General features: G+C 59.1%; 1 protein-coding gene across 3 annotated transcripts in view; it reads right to left on the minus strand.

Annotated features, from left to right (window-relative positions):
• SMOC2 (SPARC related modular calcium binding 2) overlaps positions 1 to 18,136 on the minus strand; it is a 141,546-nt gene that overhangs the window by 98,976 nt on the left and 24,434 nt on the right. For all 3 annotated transcript variants that reach the window (XM_059176495.1, XM_059176494.1, XM_059176493.1), the window contains exon 2: positions 1,314 to 1,485. In XM_059176495.1, coding sequence (XP_059032478.1) covers positions 1,314 to 1,485 — 172 coding nt within the window. The remainder of the gene's footprint in view (positions 1 to 1,313; positions 1,486 to 18,136) is intronic.

The following is an 18,136-nucleotide window of genomic DNA, read 5'->3' on the forward strand; positions in this document are numbered from 1 at the left end:
GGCGCTGGAAGAAGAGCCATCCTGTGCACCCCGTGGGTGGGCAGTGGCGTCAGACCCCCAGTGTCTTCGGACCCGGGTGCGACCTCCCCCCGGTGTGACCCCCCCCACCGCAGAGCCTTCCTTTCAAGTAAAATCAAATACTTTGTTCATCGCATTTTCATAAACGCAGCAACTTACTGAAACGGAGCTGAAGCCACGTTTCCTGCCGCAGCGGCTGCTCCCTTCACCTCACGTATCCCTCCGGGGGCAGGTCCGGGGGAGACTCACTGGGGCCAACCTGGCGGATGCCCAGAGCCTGTGTGCCCAGGCCAAGGACCAGCGCAGACGGGAGGGAGGCCGGGGGTGTGGTGCGGCGAGCGGCGCGTCTCTGCACAAGTCAGCGTACGTCCCTTTTCTGCCTCAACTCCCTGGGGCTCCCCACTTCCCGCTAAGTAAGAGCAGAGCCCCCCACCCCCACCCCGCACTACTCCAGCGCTCCTTAGGGTGGTGCCCTCTCGTGTCCCCCGTCCTCGTGTCTCTACTCAGCCTCCCCTGGGGGCCTGGCTTCCTGCATGAAAAGGAGACGCACCTGCGGGAGCAGGCAGGGTGCCGACTTAGTCAGGTGCAGAAATGGCCGGGACGTGTTCCCCTCGGATACCGCGATTGTCTCGGGAAGGAAGGACGAGCAGGTGATTCAGAACGGGGCCAGGCTTGGAGCCAGGAGCCGAGACCCGGCCCGTGGTGGCCGAGGAAGTTCCACCTCGCTGAGGGCCTGCTGGGCCCACGCGGACACGGAGCAGAACCTCATCTCAGAGGCGGCTCTACTCTGGTCTTTTCTCTTAGCTAACAGGAAAAGGAAGGTAAATCCCTTTCTGAACGCAACCGTTTGTGCCGGAAATGTCAGCGTATGTTGCCGAGTCAAACCCTTCATTAACATAGGAAGGATTTCGGTGTTTGTGCTGGTTACACTGAAATCTGATTCTTGAATCAGGACAATCAGAAATTACACGTGAAACGTCCGTGGGAAGGGAACTCACGGACAGCGGGCGCAGGCTGTGTGGGTCCCGCGAGCTGGCAGGAGAAACGAGGTGCGGTGAACCGAGGACGGTCCCCGGGGACGGTCAGAGCAGCCGGTGTCCTGGTCAAGTACCCCAAGGAAAGAGCATTAAACAGCTTCAAAAATGCCTCTGCTCCCGGGACTCACAGAAATTCCTCTTCCTATACACCACGAGAAAGTCCCACAAACTGAAAACCTTTCAGCGTTTGCTTATAAAAATTAGCAAGAGGTGAAAACAACGTGCGTGGCCGTCCGTGCTACCGGCCGCCCCGCTTACCTCTGCAGCTTCCTCGGTGCGCGATCTCCAGCTGAGGGTCTCTGCACTTGGCGCGCTGGAACTCGCAGCGGGACAGGAAGGTCCTGCCGTCCGACGCGCACAGGGGCTTCTGCAAGGAGCCCCCGCAGTCCAGGGCGCAGTCCTTGTCTTTATCTTGATCGACTCGCAGGAACTTGGGGGAGGGAAAAAACAAGAAGCCAGACAAACGTAAAGAGGCGTCCCGCAGAGTCGCAGAAAGCAGAAGTCTGCCCAGGCCACACACGGCGGCGGAGTGAGGCCCAAAGCGTAGCGGTGGTCCCTGAAGCCCCGAGCCCTGGGCTGCCGAACCCTCAAGCCAGCCGCGCTAAAGGGTGCACACAGCTCGGACGTGCAGGAATTCTGCTTGATCCTCAACGCTCGTGCTCTCGGTCGTGACTTCGCTGGAGAGAACCCTCCCACACGCGCCGCATCTTGCCGCCCCCCTGGAGGTTGCTCCTGTGAGTCAAGAGGGGCCCGGGCCGCAGGTAACCCCTTCTCGGGTCTTGCTGGAGCTAGCTGGCTGTCTCTACATAAACACCAGGCCAGGGAGGCCGCGGATGGCCATGACACTGCCGGCAGCCCCACACACGTACGCACACCCCCCAGCCTTACGTGGCCGATGGCGAGGCCTGCCCTCACCCAGGACTGCAGGCATCCGCGAGCGCAGGACCGCGTGAGGGAGCCCCCAGGACCGTCCACAGCCCCTCTGCAGCCACCGTGCTCCTGTCGCCCGCTCCAGGGTCCCTGTGCTTGCCCTGGTGCTCTGGTACCCTGACATGACCCTGCAGGGCCAGCCGTGTCTCCCGGGGCCCATCTGCCCCTCCCCCGCCCTCAGAGGACATTTCCAGTCCGACCTGTCTGTCCCCCATCTCTCGGGCAGAGCAGCGAGCAGGAGGGCGGCACTCGGGAAGGCTCTGTACATGGAATAAACAGAATCTCCACCTGCCTTTTGCACCCTGGTGTACCCCCTGCCCCACAGGGTTTTCTCTGACTTCTGGAGCACTAGCAGTTTGCTAAGCGAAAACAAGGAAGGAGAAAATAGGAAACTGAGAGATGTGGCTATTTTTTTTTTTTTAATTTTACTTATTTATTTGAGACAGAGAAAGCAAAGCCATGGGAGTAGCAGGGTCAGAGGAAGAAGCAGACTCCCTTCTGAGCAGTGGCCCAATGTGGGGCTCGCCCCCAGGATCCCATGTTCGCGACCTGAACCAAAGGCAGAGGCTTCACCGACAGAGCCCCCCGGTGCCCAGAGCTGTGGCTATGACCGCGTGCTGCGTGGGGGCGGCTGGCCCCTGAGTACTGTGTGCACTGAACGGGTTTATTTGGCCTCGTTTGTCCCAGCGGGATTTATGGAGGTAGAGGGTCTCGTCCACTTGTTCCCTCTTCAGGACGAGAAAAAAAGGAAATTCTCAAATTTTAGATACTTCATTGCTCTTTCTTCTTTTTTTGTTTTTGTTTCATTTTTCTGATTTTTTGTTTGTTTTTTTTTATTTCATGTTCTCAGTGCTCCAAGATTCCTTGTCTACGCGCCACGCCTGGTGCCCCGTGCGGTCCACGCCCCTCAATACCTCGTTCTTTGAAAGGTGCCGTGCTTTCCCGGGAGGCTCTGGGGTCCTCGCCGGCTCTGCTCCAGAGTGACCCAGAGCTGACTCGGAGACAGACGTGGAGGGAGGGAGGACCCGAGCAGGGGCGGACCCCACAGGGAGTCCGGGCAGGGCCTGGCGCCCCCGGTCGGGTCCTGGGAGGGAAGGGCCGAGCGCACCAGGGCCAGGAAGGTGCTGCTCAGACGTCCCAGAGCAGCAGCGGGGGCTGGGGAAGGTGGTCCTGTTCTCGCTGTCCGGATGAAGGCTCCAGCCGGGGACAGGTGCCGGGGGCAGGAGGCAGCGGGGTCTTCCCGGGGGGCCTGGGGCCACGGCGGGGACGCGCTGTTGTAACTTGCTCGGGCTCACTCAGCCGAGAGACGTGTGGAGACAGATCGCTGCTTTCTCACATTGTGTGGAACGTTGTTCTTTTATTCAAAAATGGGCAAGGCAAGCCCACGCGATCTTTTGACAGAATTCTGTCTCCATGGAGTTTTACGGCCCAGTTTTTTTCTCTTTGCCCAAATGTGCTCGAACTTTCCAGCTCGGAGGTGTACCCCGGGGCTGCCGAGTTCCCGGGACGTGCTGACACCCCACAGCAGGGAAACTAGGGGAGTGCATCCACGGAAACGCGGCCTCCAGTTCCCCGGAGCTTCTCCGCGCGCCTCGCTGCTCCCGCAAAGCTCCTCTCACACGCACAGCCAGGCCCTGCAGGGCAGCGTCATGCAAACGAGAGACACAGAGACAGACAGGGGACAGACAGGGGTACAGAGAGACAGAAATGGGAGACAGAGAGACATTCAGAGACAAAGACAGACAGAGAGAGCAGAGACAGAGAGAGAAAAATCGAGAAAGAAACAGAGAAAGACAGAAACACAAACGGATAGACAGAGACTAACAGAGACAGACGGAGCCGGGAGACAGAGCACAGGTGAACCGAGCGCCCACCGGACCGGCCCTGCCCGAAGGCCACACCGGTCCCTAAGTCCGGCCTGGAAGGGGGTCTATTCACGTCTCCCGAAACCCCAGATCCCTTGCGGTAAGACACTGAAGTCATCCTTTCCCCTAAGGAGAGAGATGGTGTCTACATCGCACAATAGAGGAAAAAGGGCTCAGGGTTCTGGCGTTGGGAATTGGACCATAATCCCTGATAATTTAATGGTGCGGAACGAACAGGGGCGCTTTCCTTCGTCAGAAAGAAGAGAACACACTCGACACACGTCGCTCCCCTTCCCACCGCTGACCACAGTCACTTCCGAGATGGTGTGCGGAGGACAGTGAGCTCTTACCTGGGCTGTTTGTTCTTTGACACACAAACCCCGTTAGAGGAAAATAAAACAGCCCTCTTTTAAAGAATTCACTGTTTATTAAAAGAACTTGGTAGAGGGTCTTCAAACTAGTTAAGATAAAAGGTAATTTGCCAAATTTAGAAAGAAATCAGACACCGACGGACACGAAGCGAGACCTCAGAGTGCCGGGGGTCCCCGTGTCTGTGTCTTGACAATGTGGCGCTGTGCCCACGTACAAGGAGAGGCGGGAGGAAGTCACGGAGGGCGCCCGCGCGACCCTGCACGGGGCAGAGGTAGTAGGTCCGGGGCTAATGCATCAGAAACATGGTCTATACTTCACTTAGTACAACGCGAGGGTGTCAGCCGGAGGAAAGTTAGAACCAAACCCAAACACTGAAGAAACGGGTTAAACTATGTATCCATGTGGCTGGATTTTCCCTCCATGACACTGATTTAAGACTTTTTTTTTTCACTGTTTATGCTACGGGATAACACCAAGAAATACGTAGTTCCGCGGCGAGAACTTTCTAAATCAGAGCCCACTGGAAAGTAAGTACGGCTTCGAAGTGCATTTGCGGAATCTGCAGAGGAGACTCACCCTGGGGGCCGGGGAACAGACTCACGGTGAGGGCATCGGGGGAGGGCACACACCCGCCGGGCACAGGAGGGAAGGATCTTGAAAGCAACCGAAGGACGGGCATGAGCACGAGCGGTCACGAGCACGAGCCCGGGAAGGAGTTCCTGCCTTCACAGTAAGCCAGAGAACCAGGATCGGCGGGGCCAAGGGAGAACCTGTCCTGTCTACAACCCGCCCCAAAGGGTAAAGTGGAGCCAGTAGGACACTTGCCCCAGGGCGCTTCTCCCAGCAAGACTGCCTTTGCGATCACCCCTCACGCGCTGGAAGCAGTACGAGCCGAGTCAGACCAGCTTCAGCGGAACTTAGTGGATAATTACTGAGGGACTGCTCTCCACCGTTCTCATCTCCAGGGCAGCGGGATTCAGAGGAGGGCCTGCCTGCTGAGATTAAGGGGGCAGCAAACCTGGAACCACAGGTGATCACCAGGTTCCCGGGACACCCCATGATCACCGGGTCAAGAGAACGTAGCAGGTTTTTCAACGAACGTGAGGGAAACAAATTAAGGTCCATCCCTTCTCTCCGGGTCAATGCTGAGGGGCTGCCTGTGACAGGAGGACCCACCAGAGGGGCTGACAGGTGAGGGAAGGGGTAACATGGGGGCCAGAGCAGTGCCTCTGAGTGCCAACCCCAGGAGGAGTGTCCACTTTCAGTGGGGAACCAAGAAAGACCTCTCAGGGCTTGAAAGCGTCCAGGGGAAACACAGTCCCAACAGCCTGGATGAGACGTTCCGGGACGCAGTTTCCGGATGCCTCTCTGGTCAGTGAGGACATGGAAAGAGTGCCGGCTCACAGAGGTGAAAGCAGGAGCCTAGAAACCGTCATTCTCCTCTTTATTGGCCGTGCCGTCTTCACACCGGCATGCACGCGAGACTCCCTGCGAGTGTTTCTGTAGACCACTGGCTGGCCGCTGGTCCCTGACCCGCTGTGTCCCGGGACTCTGCTGGCTCTTCTGGGGACACCTCCTTCCGCCGGCAGGTTTCGGCTCCAGCCCACGCGGGGGACGGGCGGGTGCTGGGCCTCCTGCTCTGCTCTCTTCTCCTTGCCCCAAACTCTCCCTTTGCGGTTGCTTCCCGCACCTGCTCCCGCATCAACACCAACGTCAACGTCCTTGCATTTCTGCGTCTTGTTAGCGCTTCTTGGAGGTAAGTCAAGAAATCTCTTGGGTTATTCATTGTTCCAGGTTCATGTTAATTTGAGATTCAGTGAGAACCTGGTTATCATAAAATCCTTAACAAAAAACGATGTGGATGGTATTGCCTTAAGACAAGAAGGATTTTGGCAAAACATACATCAATCAATCAATCAATCACATTAGTCAACATTCGTCCTTGCTCTCGGCATCAGACGTGACTTGTCTGCACACGGCGGATTTCGACTCTACTTCCCTGTAGAAGACGGCACGGAACAGGATTTCCAGCCCCAGCTGTCACACCCCCACCCGAGGGTCCCACCAAACTTCCCATCACGTTATGGTGCTTACAGAGGGCTCACTCGATCTGGGCCACGATCCCCATTGATTCCAGGGACAACCCAGTGCCACTTGCTAACCCAGAATCCCAGGAAGAATCAAGGGATACACCAAATGTCAAATGTGTCACGATCTACGTGTCCCTCTCGGCCGCAGCATCATGAATCGGCACGAGGCTGGCACGGGGAGACGCTAGAGCGGACACTCAAGCACCCCCGGGGGCCCACGGGAACGTCACCCCACAGGCTAGTGGGGACGTACGTTCCCCCATGTGGCCTTGGCCACCCCACAAGGTGTCTGGTGTGCAGCCGGGGCTCGATGCAGGCCTGTCTGGTGTGACCCTGCGGCACTCACTCCGGAGTGGCCAGGGCACACGGCGGAGGAAAGGGAGGGGGTGGGGTGCCCGGAGGCAGGAGTGCAGGGGCGAGGGCGAGCCGAGGCCATGGACGGACACGTGCGCCCCAGGAGGAAGCCCCGGCCAGCACGCCCCGCAGTGACTGTTCGAACGAGCAGTGCTGCCTGACTGGATGCTCCATCCGTCTGTCCGTCCACCGGCCTCTGCGGCACATGCCTTACTTGGCAGGCATCCCAGCATCGGTGGACTGAGGCACACAGAAGCTCAGATATCCACTCTGCCCGTCAGCGGTGCCAAAAATGAACATTCCACCTGGAGAACCATTCCCAGTGACGGGGAAGTTTACGCAAGAAGTGTCTAAAAGTGAACATGAAAGGGATTAAACCCCTGCCAGACTCCGCGTCCCCAACAACCCCATCCGCACACCGGGATCACCACGGCTCTGTGTTGACGGCACCGCCAGGGACTGGCTCACCGCGTGCACCCCCGGTCTTCCCCGCAGGGACCCTGATTTGCAGACCAGGGTGAAACCAGACATCCCAAGGAGGTCGCGCGACCACTAGCGGCCCGACCTGTGTCGTGGAGCTGCGTGGCTGGAGGTGCCCGCCACGGGCCGTGGGCTGTGGGCCGTGGGACATGGGCACAGCTGGCACCCGTGTTCCGAGAGGGGCTCCGCAGGATCTGTGACTCCCCCAAGCACTCCACACTTCCGGAGGTGGCGGAAGGAGCAGCACACGGCCGCTGTTTCTCTTTGTGTCCTGCTTTCCTCGATGACCGGATGCATTTCCTTGATGACATGACAGTTTCAAAGGCCGGAGTGTCTTCTTGGAGCTCCTGCTCATTTCGAAGCATTTAGACCACAGTACACTAAAATGCCTGTTAGAGGGCAACCTGCGAAGCCAGGGAAGTCTTCCGGAGGCTGACACAGCAGATCACTTGTTCCCTGGCCGGACCTCCGTGGGGACCACGTGCTGCAGGGAAACCACTCCCACTGTGGGCGTCACGAGGCAGGAGTCAGGAACCAGGACACGCACGAGGCAGGAGTCAGGAACCAGGACACGAGCCCTGGCTGGAAGCAACCTGCTCACGCGGCCACGGGGAGATTGCCACAGCGCCCGGAAGCGGGCATGAGGACAGGGGGTACCAGGAAGCGCACCGGATGCTTCCGACTGGGCTGGCACTTGGGGGGAAGGAGTACCTCACGTCAGGGCCGGGGATGCTGCTCTCCAAGCGGCACCAGGTCTGGGTCTGCATCCACAGCCAGCAAGACCTCCAGAACCTCGTCTCCACCCCCGCTGCATCGAATCCCCATCTTCCTCCCCGTGTCCATCATCTTGCGCTTCCTCAGACAAGACATGGGCCCAACCTGGATTCTGAAAGTAGAGGCTCCCCCTGCCAATGAGGGCCGCAGGGCTCACGATCGCCACAGGTCCGCTTCCTGCAGGTTTCCCCGACAAGTCCGAGCACAAGGCAGGTTCTAACAAGGATGTGCCGTGCGAAAAAGCCGGACGACGGATTGTTGCTGGGACATCCCCAGTGTGCAGAGCAGCCAGGATCCCAAGGGAGACGCATTCAGCAGGGGCAGGAGAAGACCCTCCTCTCCCCCATACTCATCGCCACCAACCAGCACAACCACCATGCCCCGAGGGGAAAGAAACAGATGTGGAGGTCCGAGTCCCTTTCTTGTTATGGAGAGAACCGATCCCTTGTGCTCACGGGCTGGGGGCAGTGCAGACGGAATGATGCTGTCGGGGCTGGAGGCTAGGAGGGGGCTCTCGGGAACAGAGGCGCAGAGACACGGGCCCTCAGGGGACGCCAGGTGCAGGTGCCCCTTCAACTGAAGAAGCGACAGAGGGTCCCAGGGCCGGTCACCCAGCGAGTCCGTGACACCACAGGAACCACAGCAAGGACTCGGGAACCAGGCGATTAGCCTCCTGCAAGTACGCCTGCCTGGGTCCTCGGCCCAAAGGCGCCAGCGCTGGGTCATCTCTCCCAGGCCTCAAGCCCAAGGCTGCAATAATTCCCCCGAAACACAGGACCAGCCTCTAAAGGAAGCTTCGGGGGACGTGTGGCAGGGGGGCTGCCTTCCGTCCCGCTCTCCGCTCTCATCAGCTCCCGCCTCGAAGGCATGCGGTGCCGGTCATGTCTGGTGTCCTCAGAAGACAAAAGGGCTTATTCTCCCTCTCACCTTGGTTTGCACATTAGAACAAATTCTTCACATTTTTTACAGTCTTGGTGCATGTCACGAGATAGCCAAGGCATGGGATCCTTCCACGGGAATTCTCTTCACGGTTCTTGGACATGCAGCATCTGAACGGCAGTCACTCCGGCACCCCAAATTGTCATCATCATTGCAACGCGTAAGTGCAACCCTGAGGTGGGTGGGACCGTCTGGAAGCCCCACGTTCACTAGAGCTGGCGCTGCTGGAGTCCGTCACCTGACGCCTGTCACTACGGCGCCCGGGTCACCCTCCGCCAGGTGCCTGTGTGGGGAGAACCCACTCGCTGCTCTAACCCACAAGCCTCCTCCAAGCAAAGGTGTTTCAGGGGAGCATGACGGCTGCACGGCAGGCGTCCCTCCGAAGCCTTTAGAACACGCAGCTTGCTGTCACCTCGAGCCGTACATCCGGTGTGGGGACACCGTTAGCTGCATGCCGCCATGTGTACTGAAATTAATCAAATTAGATGAGACTTAAAATTCGGGTGCTCCTCCCAGGGGAACGGGGGGAAGAGAAACAAGACAAAATCAGAAAGGGAGACAAACCATAAGAGATGATAAGACCGTAAGAGACTTGGGGTGGGGGCTGGGCAGCCGGGTGACGAGCAGGAAGGAAGACCCGTGGCGTCCCAAGCACTGGGACACTGAACCCCACCTCTGAAGCTGACAACGCACCGCAGCTTAATGAATTCCATTTAAGTGAACTAAAAAACAGAATGAAGGAGTTCCGGTTTTTCGCCACACGGTTGCTCTGAGAGCCCAGAGCCGACCGCGGACGACGGTGTCTCCCTCGCCGAGGACGGCTCTCCCGGGCACTGCCGCCAGGAAGCAAGGCCTGAAGGCTGTCAGTCCCTCGTCTGGCCTCCCAGAGCCTACGGTTTTAGAACGATTGCAAAAGGACAACTAAAAATCAATTCCACGGCAAAATGCTGACAGAAGAACCTTGTTTTGAAAAAGTGATGCTGAGATTCACAATGTTAGTTAGGAAGGAAAGAGAAATGCCTTCTTCCACGGAGGAGGAAGTGGGTGATTTCGGCCGAGGGGATCGAGAGGTTTCCGAGGCCACCGTGGGCCACTGCAGGGCTGCGGGGAAAGAGCAGGAGGGAGGCAGAGCCCGTGCGGGGACGGCAAGCCAGGGAAGCAGCGGAGTGAGAAGATGCTGCGACACGGGCAGTGGGGCTCCCCGTGGTCGGAGTGAGCACGGGGACACGTGGGACGCTGGGCCACACACCCGAAGCCCACGAGGCTGCCCCAAACAACAGCTTCACTCTGTGCTCCCGGGGCCCCTGCCAACCAGGCGCCTGGAACCGAGCATCGCGTGCACGTCACCCACACTTACAGGGAAACAAGTGTCCCACAGAGACACAAAGAGAACTTGGGGTTTTTCCGAGGAAAGTGTCCAAACTCTGGAAGCAAACCCCGCAGCCTTGCCTGCACTCGGCGCTGACGGCCCTGGGTGAATGTCCAGCAGCGCCAGAGACGCTCATGAAAGAATCCAGCTTGCCCTCGTGGGGGTCCCAGAGCCCCCAGCCTCCAGTCGGGGGAGGAGCACGCTGGCAGTTCCCGGGATGGGCAGAGCCCGAATTCCATGACTCAGAGCATGGACACGGCCTGGCCAATCAGCCTCAGAACTTGGGGGTCAGGAACCAGTGCCCTGATCTAGCAGGGCCAACAGACACGTCCTGTGGCCAGAGAACTGGGAACCCTAGGAGTCAGGGCAAACCAATAGTTGCACCTTTGGCGGCGCAGCTCGGGGACTGGGCTGTGCGGGCATCGGGGGACAGAAGGCCAGGACAGCAACATTAGGAGAAAGACGCCCTCAGATGATGTCCGCTCTGAGCGCCAGGGCTCCCTGCCCCGGAACATCAATCACATCCCAAGTTGAGCACGGCTCAGTTCCAACACCTTTATCACATTTTTCCCATCTTCTTGGCAGGGAGATGTGTCCAGGAAAGATTTCCAGTGAAGCTTCACTTACCCAAAAAGATTTTGCTGGGCTCTTTCTCTGCATTTCAGTAGAAGTCCAGAAAAATGCTAAGTGTGAAATCCAGGAAAAGGGGAGAGGGAAGAGGGAAGACTCTGACATCCCTGGAAGCCCCTAACTGGGGAGACAGACAGGACTGCCACGGTGCCTGTCCCCACGTCCAGCCTCCCGGCCCCAGACGCCCCACTCTGCCATCGCACTGCGAGTGAAGCCACGGGGACCGTCTGCGAGGGGACGCAACTCTGACCAGCATACGCCACGACTATTTAAGAAGCTCAACAAGATGTGGACCGATATGCTGGGAATCCCATCAAACCAAGAAAACAGTGAGGTTTGTAATGGAAACAGAGACACACTTGAGTTTAGGATTGTTCCAATAGCATCGGGACAGTCCCACACTCCTAACACTCGGATTCCACGGCCAGTGACGTGCAAAGCTCACAGAAGTGGCTGCTGCATGGAAACCTGTGACGTTTTCCAGAGGGTGACTCCATTAGGAGCTCATGTCAAATAACCCTGGATGGCAAAAACCAGTGAGGACCCCGTGAGGACAGAGGCATTTAACTCTGGAGTGCATGGCGATGAAGGAGGTTTTCTCTGCTGCCATTTAACTGGGGGCGGGGGGGGGGGCAGAGTTTATGCAATTTTTGAAACACATGTGTGCGTCTCTGCGTTACCAACATGCTCATCTGAAATGATTTTAACCACCTAGCATGTCACATACTTAAAATTTTGATGTTACTATATATCAAACTAACACAATTTCAGGCAAGGAAACCGTCACAGGGCCCAATCTTATCACACTGAGGTCCATTCTGAAGACATCTTCATACTTTGAAGGTCGTTTCCTGAAGCCTTTCTTTGGCTCCGTCCCGCACGTGAGAGTCGCATCCCGTTCCTGCAACACCAGCCTCCCCACACACCACGGCTACGTGGCACCTTGTCAAAGTGACGGGAACCAGGTTGTCCCAACTGTCCACTGGTGAGGACCAGCTTTCCAGCCAGTGCCCTTCACAGACCACCTCTGAGCATCTATGCGTTCATCCGTGTCGTCTTTATTCAAGTCTTCTTGGAAACTACCTGCCTAGCAATTTATGAAAGACTCAAGAAAACATCCCCAGGGACACGAATTTCCTCCCATAGCCCCGGGTTCAAGCTGCCAGCGGGCGCGGCGTGGGCAATGGGAGAAACGCCCCTCGCCGTGTGGATGGCAGCGCTGGCCAGGGAGCGCGGGCCGGTCGCGGTGCCGGCGCCCTTTCTTGGGGGCGAGCTGTCGCCCCGTGACCCACCTCCTGCCCCTGTCTGTGTGTGGGCTCCCCCAGTGTGGCTGACCCGCCACCACTGTCGTCCCAGAACCTAGGGAGAAGCCTGTCCAGCTCCCCAACCTTGCTCTGTAATAATGTCCCCGTCACCGTGATGCCCCGGGGGCTCCCACGGCCCCTGCAGCCTCCCAGTCTCCCTCCGGCCCCGGGCGGTCTCTGAAGGGGGACCCGGCCGGCTTCCGATGAACCAGGGAGCGGCGGCGGCTGAGAGAACCGGGCGTCTGCGCAGGTGTGGGTGGGCACGGGCAGGCATGGGCAGGCACGGCGGCCCTTCCTCAGGCCCCCAGGAGAGCCCAACTAAAACCTAAGTGGCCTGGACGGGAGATAGGTATAGGAAAGGGAGAGCGTCTTGGAGCAACTTCGTGCGTGCATGTGCACACGTGTGCGCAGAGTGTGCTTGCGTGTGCGCAGAGTGTGCACAGTGTGCTTGCGTGTGCGCAGAGTGTGCACAGAGTGTGCGTGCGTGTGCGCAGAGTGTGCTTGCGTGTGCGCAGAGTGTGCGTAGAGTGTGCGCAGAGTGTGCGTGCGTGAGTGCAGAGTGTGCGTGCGTGTGCGCAGAGTGTGCTTGTGTGTGCACAGTGTGTGCAGTGTGTGCGCAGGGTGTGCACAGAGTGCACAGAGTGTGCGTGCGTGTGCGCAGACTGTGCTTGCGTGTGCTCAGAGTGTGCGCAGTGTGCGTGCGTGTGCACAGGGTGTGCACAGACTGTGCACAGAATGTGCGTGCGTGTGCGGAGAGTGTGCACAGTGTGCTTGTGTGTGCGCAGAGTGTGCGTAGAGTGTGCGCAGCGTGTGCGCAGCGTGTGCGTGCGTGTGCGCAGTGTGCGCAGTGTGCACAGAGTGTGTGTGCGTGTGCGCAGAGTGTGCTTGCGTGTGCGCAGAATGTGCTTGCGTGTGCACAGTGTGCGCAGAGTGTGCACAGAGTGTGCGCAGTGTGCGTGTGTGTGCGCAGGGTGTGCACAGAGTGCACAGAGTGTGCTTGCGTGTGCGCAGAGTGTGCACAGTGTGCTTGCGTGTGTGCAGAGTGTGCGTAGAGTGTGCGCAGAGTGCGCGCGCGTGTGCGCAGAGTGTGCGCGCGTGTGCACAGTGTGCGCAGAGTGTGCGTGCGTGTGCGCAGGGTGTGCACAGAGTGTGCATGCGTGTGCGCAGAGTGTGCACAGAGTGCACAGAAAGAGGCCACGAGGACGCCCCCGCGACGGGCTGCTCTGAACACAGAGGCATTTCCACTCGAGACAGAACCTTCTCCGCCTCCACAAGGAGTTCTTCAAATACAAGCTGAGTGTGCGCAGAGTGTGCATTTCCACTCGAGACAAGGAGTTCTTCAAATACAAGCTGGGATGCTTCGCACGCTGGTCGAAGACGGAGGAGACATTGTCCTGTTTAAATAAATCCAACTGTAACTCCAGCAGCAAATTTAATCCTAAAGTGAACTAAAACGCAGAGATCAATTAACTAAATGAATTTAATAAGTTCGAGGCTGGTGGTCCCTGAAGGACAGGGGCTGGGGGACGCACACCGGGTCCTCCGTCGGCCGCACCGGCACCGCCCTGTGCCCAGCAGCATCGAGACTCGCTCCAGAAAAGACGGACGACGCCACAGCGCAGCTCCCTCTCCCGGGCTCGTCACCTCCCGTGGCCGGGCCCACCTGGTTTCAGTCTTGCTAACCCGGCCGACCGCGGTGTCACTCCTTGAGAGTAGCCAAGCTCACAATCACGGGAACTCAGACGGCTTCTCCACGTCGGTGTCTGGTAGGATCAGAACATCCCTACGGCTCATGTGCGCAGTTTGCTCTCCGCACGCGCGCTCGGCCGGACCCCAGCAGCACTGCCCAGGAGGCGCCTGGGCCCCCAGCCCTGCACGCCGGTTCTCAGAGACTCTCTTCTTGCCCTTCACTCCCCGGCCGGTTCTCGTGCACTCGGGAAACAGCATCAATAACGCCACAGGTGCAAAGCTGTGACTTTGCTGAAATGAGGTCAGTCCTCTGCTCCACACCATTGTCCGGCTTCGTCCTTCCGGCTCCCCAGCCCCAGCGCGACCCCGACCAAGCACGGCCCTGCACACAGACAGGCAGGGAGGGCCCGACAGGGGAAACACTGGCCACGACCTGGGCGGACCCAGTGCGAATTCTACCAGATGATCAGAAATACTTCCCGCTGTCAGGAGTGACACCCAGGGCTGTGCACGGTCGTCCTTCCTGAGGGAGGCACGTCCCCACCCTATGTAAGTGACACAGACCCAGGGCTCTCCCCTCCACGTCCTGCCCCAGTGGGAGCGGGAAGGGCAGACCCCAGACCCTATCGGCCCCGGCGGCCATGGGCTTGTGGCCAACTGAAGGGGAGACCGACCACATAAGAAGCTTGTGGCTTCCCGGCTGGGCCACAACACGCCCACGGCATGGCCGCCGTGTTTGCCCACCTGCCGTCCCAAGGCTTCCCAAGCCGGGGCCCAGGCTGCCCGGGGACAGCTCCATCCCAATGTGAGGCCGACTTCACCACTTATAAGACCAGGGTGCCAGGGGTGCCAGGGCGGCTCAGTCAGTGAAGTGCCGGATTCTTGACCTCAGCTCAGATCGCAATCTCTGAGTCGGGAGATGGAGCCCTGCATCAGCTCGAGCTGGACGTTCAGCCTGCTTGGGGGTCTGCTGTCCCTCTGCCTCTCCCTGCCTGCCTGGGCACGTGCTCTCTCTCTCAACAGTAAATAAAAGTAAAACCGGGGCACGAGGGCATTTCTCAGGTCCATCAGGTTTTAAAACCACGAAACTCTTTCCGCCAACTGCTTGCCTCAGAGTCCCACGGTGCTCTCCAGCGTAGGTGGGCCAGGGGCCTGTGGACGGAAGCCATGCTCTCTATGCTTGTTAGGGGTCAACCAACCCTGTGTGGGGCTGTCACCCCTTCCGACGCCACCTCCTCTGGCACAGCAGTTCATACTACTGGGCAGGTCCTTCCGAGGACACGTCCCTCTTCCCTCCTAGAGATGGATCCTTGGGCCGAAGTGCCTGGAGCTGCCGGCTGGGGACCGGGGTCCCCGTGCCTTCCCCTCCCAAAGTGCTCAGAGGTCAGGCCGCCCCCTCACTGCCTTTCACACATGGACTTGCCCCAGACCCACGAAAGCAAGGCTGCGGGTCAGAAGGCGACAGACAGGATCGGGCGTGTAGACGTTGTGGGCTGATGTTTCCCTCAGAAACGTCCTGTCTCACCCCGGTACCTGCGACTGTGACCGTATCTGGAAACAGCATCTGCTGACGTGACCCCCTGAGGCCCCTGCATCCGATCGCCAGTGTTCTGGGTCGAATTCTGTCCCCCAAAATCCATATGTGAAGTTCTAACTCCCAGACCCAGAACGCAGCCTTGCTGGGAAAGAGCTGCCGCTGAGGTGAGTAGTTCAGTTAAACTGAATCGCGTTTGGGGAAGAAGAGCCTTTATTCCGCCAGGACCGTCGTCCTAGAGGACAGAGGAATCTGGACACAGACATGCACATGGGCTCGTGCTGGCTCTGTCTCTCTCTCTCTGTCAAATAAATAGATAAAATCTTTAAAAAACTACTCAAAAGGGGAGAGCGAGCCACATCTGTATGTAGGTTTAGCGCCACATCTGTCTTCTCTGATTGCGGGTTTCCACATTCTCACAGTAGCTGCCCCTTCTGTAGACCGGACGGGCCAGGCGTCCGCAGAGCCCACGAGCGCTACCGAGCCTCCCTGCGCAGAGCCGAGCCCCCCACATCTTTTCTGCGTCTTCCGTTTCCCAAACCACAGATGTTTGCAGGCCCGAGGAGAGGGCTGAATGGTTTATAAGCCAGAGACGGGCCATGCACGTTGGCCAGCCGCTCTCGACACAGCACCCGAAGCCCAGCGAGAGCCGAGTGCCGAGGAGAGGGGGTCTGGCAGGGCGACTGGCGCCAGGAGCTGGGTGGCCACGCTCCAGGGGTGCGCACACGGAGAGGAGGGGAGGATGGAGGGCCAACCTTGCCTGTCCCCCAGGGGGCATGGGGCTCAGAGGACAGGCGCCTCGACAGCCCATCGGGGTAAGAGGAGAAAGCCAGGCAAAGGGCGCAGGTCTGCTCCATGTGCCGAGAGAAGGTGAGCACGGTGTGGAGGGGGGATGGGGCTGGGCGCGGGGGACGTGGTCCCCGTGGGCGGGGGACGGCGGAGGCCACGGCACGTACTTGCTGTCCCAGCTGGACCCCGCCCACCAACAGACACGGCGGTCTCTGCAGGGTCTGAGGACACGCCGGGTCTCCTTGCCAGAAGGCGCGCCCTCCCTGCCTCCACACACGTCGGCTGCCTTCTGTCCACTCACATGTGGCACAGAAATGAGTGAATTCGCCGAAACACAACCACCAAGCAAGTCCACCCTGGCCAGCCTGGGTACGGCTTCTGCAGACGTTTACAGAGGCCCCGTGTGCACTGGAACGGGTCCCTGCCCGCACCGCGGCCTGCAGGCTGATCCCGTGGACGCTGGCGTCCGTGACTCGTGCAGGAAAGGCCGCCATGCAGGCTGAGGGCTCGCCCGGGACTCTGGCTCCACAATGAGAAGTGGCAGACGTGGACTTGGACAGCAGAGAGCTGGAATCAGGAGTTTCTGTTTGGTGAGACGCTGGGCACCCAAGAGAACCCGAGCAGAGGTGCCCAGGAGTCACGTTTCCAGACGGCCTCCGAGCGCCCTGCCACGGACTCACGGGTGCCCCGCGACGGGTTTGGGTGCCCCTGCGGCTCTGAGGAAAGAAGCCTTGGGAGCAGTTCTTTCCAATGGAAGCCACGCAGACACCAGCCTCGGTGGCACTGGTCACCCCTATGTCCGTGACACAGAGGCAGGGGACACCTCCTTCCCCAGCCCGGCGGTCCCCTCCCCAACCCCCAGCACAGCCGCGGGGCTCCCTCAAGGGACACAGCAGTGCTGGAACAGAGGGGGACATGAGGGTCCCGGGCCGGAGCTGTCCGTGGGCAAAGACAAACAGCCGCCTTCAGAGTCCGCAGCCAGGACCTGGCCTCCCCACTGTGCCCTCAGATCTCGGCGACTCCGGACTCGGAAGCTTTCTCGGGCGTAGCCCTCTTGGGCTGGACCCGGAATGGACCAGGGGTGCCCACAGCGAGGTGCGGAGAAGACGCAGGCCGGGGAGCAGAAGTGGCGAGCCCCGTCCTAAGTCTTGTCTTCACCCCCAGACATTCTACGGTCTCTTCATAGATGCTCGGAGTTACTCCGATATTACAGAATTAACCTCTTACATTAAATACTTTCAAATTTGATGAAGAGCCATTGGAACCCATAGGGAAACTCCTCACTTTTCTTATTAACACACAGAACCTACCAGCATTTCCCATTTCCTGATTCCCTTTGCTCTGCGGAGCAGAACTCCTGGTAAACGTAGTCTATTAACACATCCCAACGTATTTAGAAACGACCGGCTACGCGTGATGGTCTCGGCAGCACGCACGAACGTCAGTCCGTTCTAGGTCTTTAGTCACTGATGGACGGCGGAATCCTTCTCTGTAAACCTGAGCACTTCAAAACCAGACGTCCCACGGGACTAGACACGCCGCTGCTCTCCCAGAGTTCGGACGCCCTGCACCACGGCTCTCTGTCCCGCACAGCCGGAGGGCTGAGCGGGAAGCCGACTGCCTCAGACGAGCCCCGTTCCTGTCGACCCGTCAGCATGCCGGGCACAGGTACACTCTGTTCCAGGGGGCCACCTCCATCCGGCTCCCTAGAAACACTCTCCTGCCCTCCTTCTCCGCCTGGCCCGCCCACCCGACCCCCTCTCCGGGGAGGAGTCCCGTGTCCGGGGACTCAGGTAACCCTCTAGCTCCCCTCTACCGACCCAGCCATGGTCACCCTTCGTTCACCGGGAAGGCTTCCACCGCCGGCATCTCAGCCTCCTCGGGACATGGAGCAGGTCCAGACTCACACGGCTCTTGCTCCGGCAGGGCTTATGCCTTTGCTCCCAACAGGAGGGAAAGACT

The sequence above is a fragment of the Mustela lutreola genome, chromosome 6 (genome assembly GCF_030435805.1).
Source record: "Mustela lutreola isolate mMusLut2 chromosome 6, mMusLut2.pri, whole genome shotgun sequence".
Taxonomy (NCBI): domain Eukaryota; kingdom Metazoa; phylum Chordata; class Mammalia; order Carnivora; family Mustelidae; genus Mustela; species Mustela lutreola.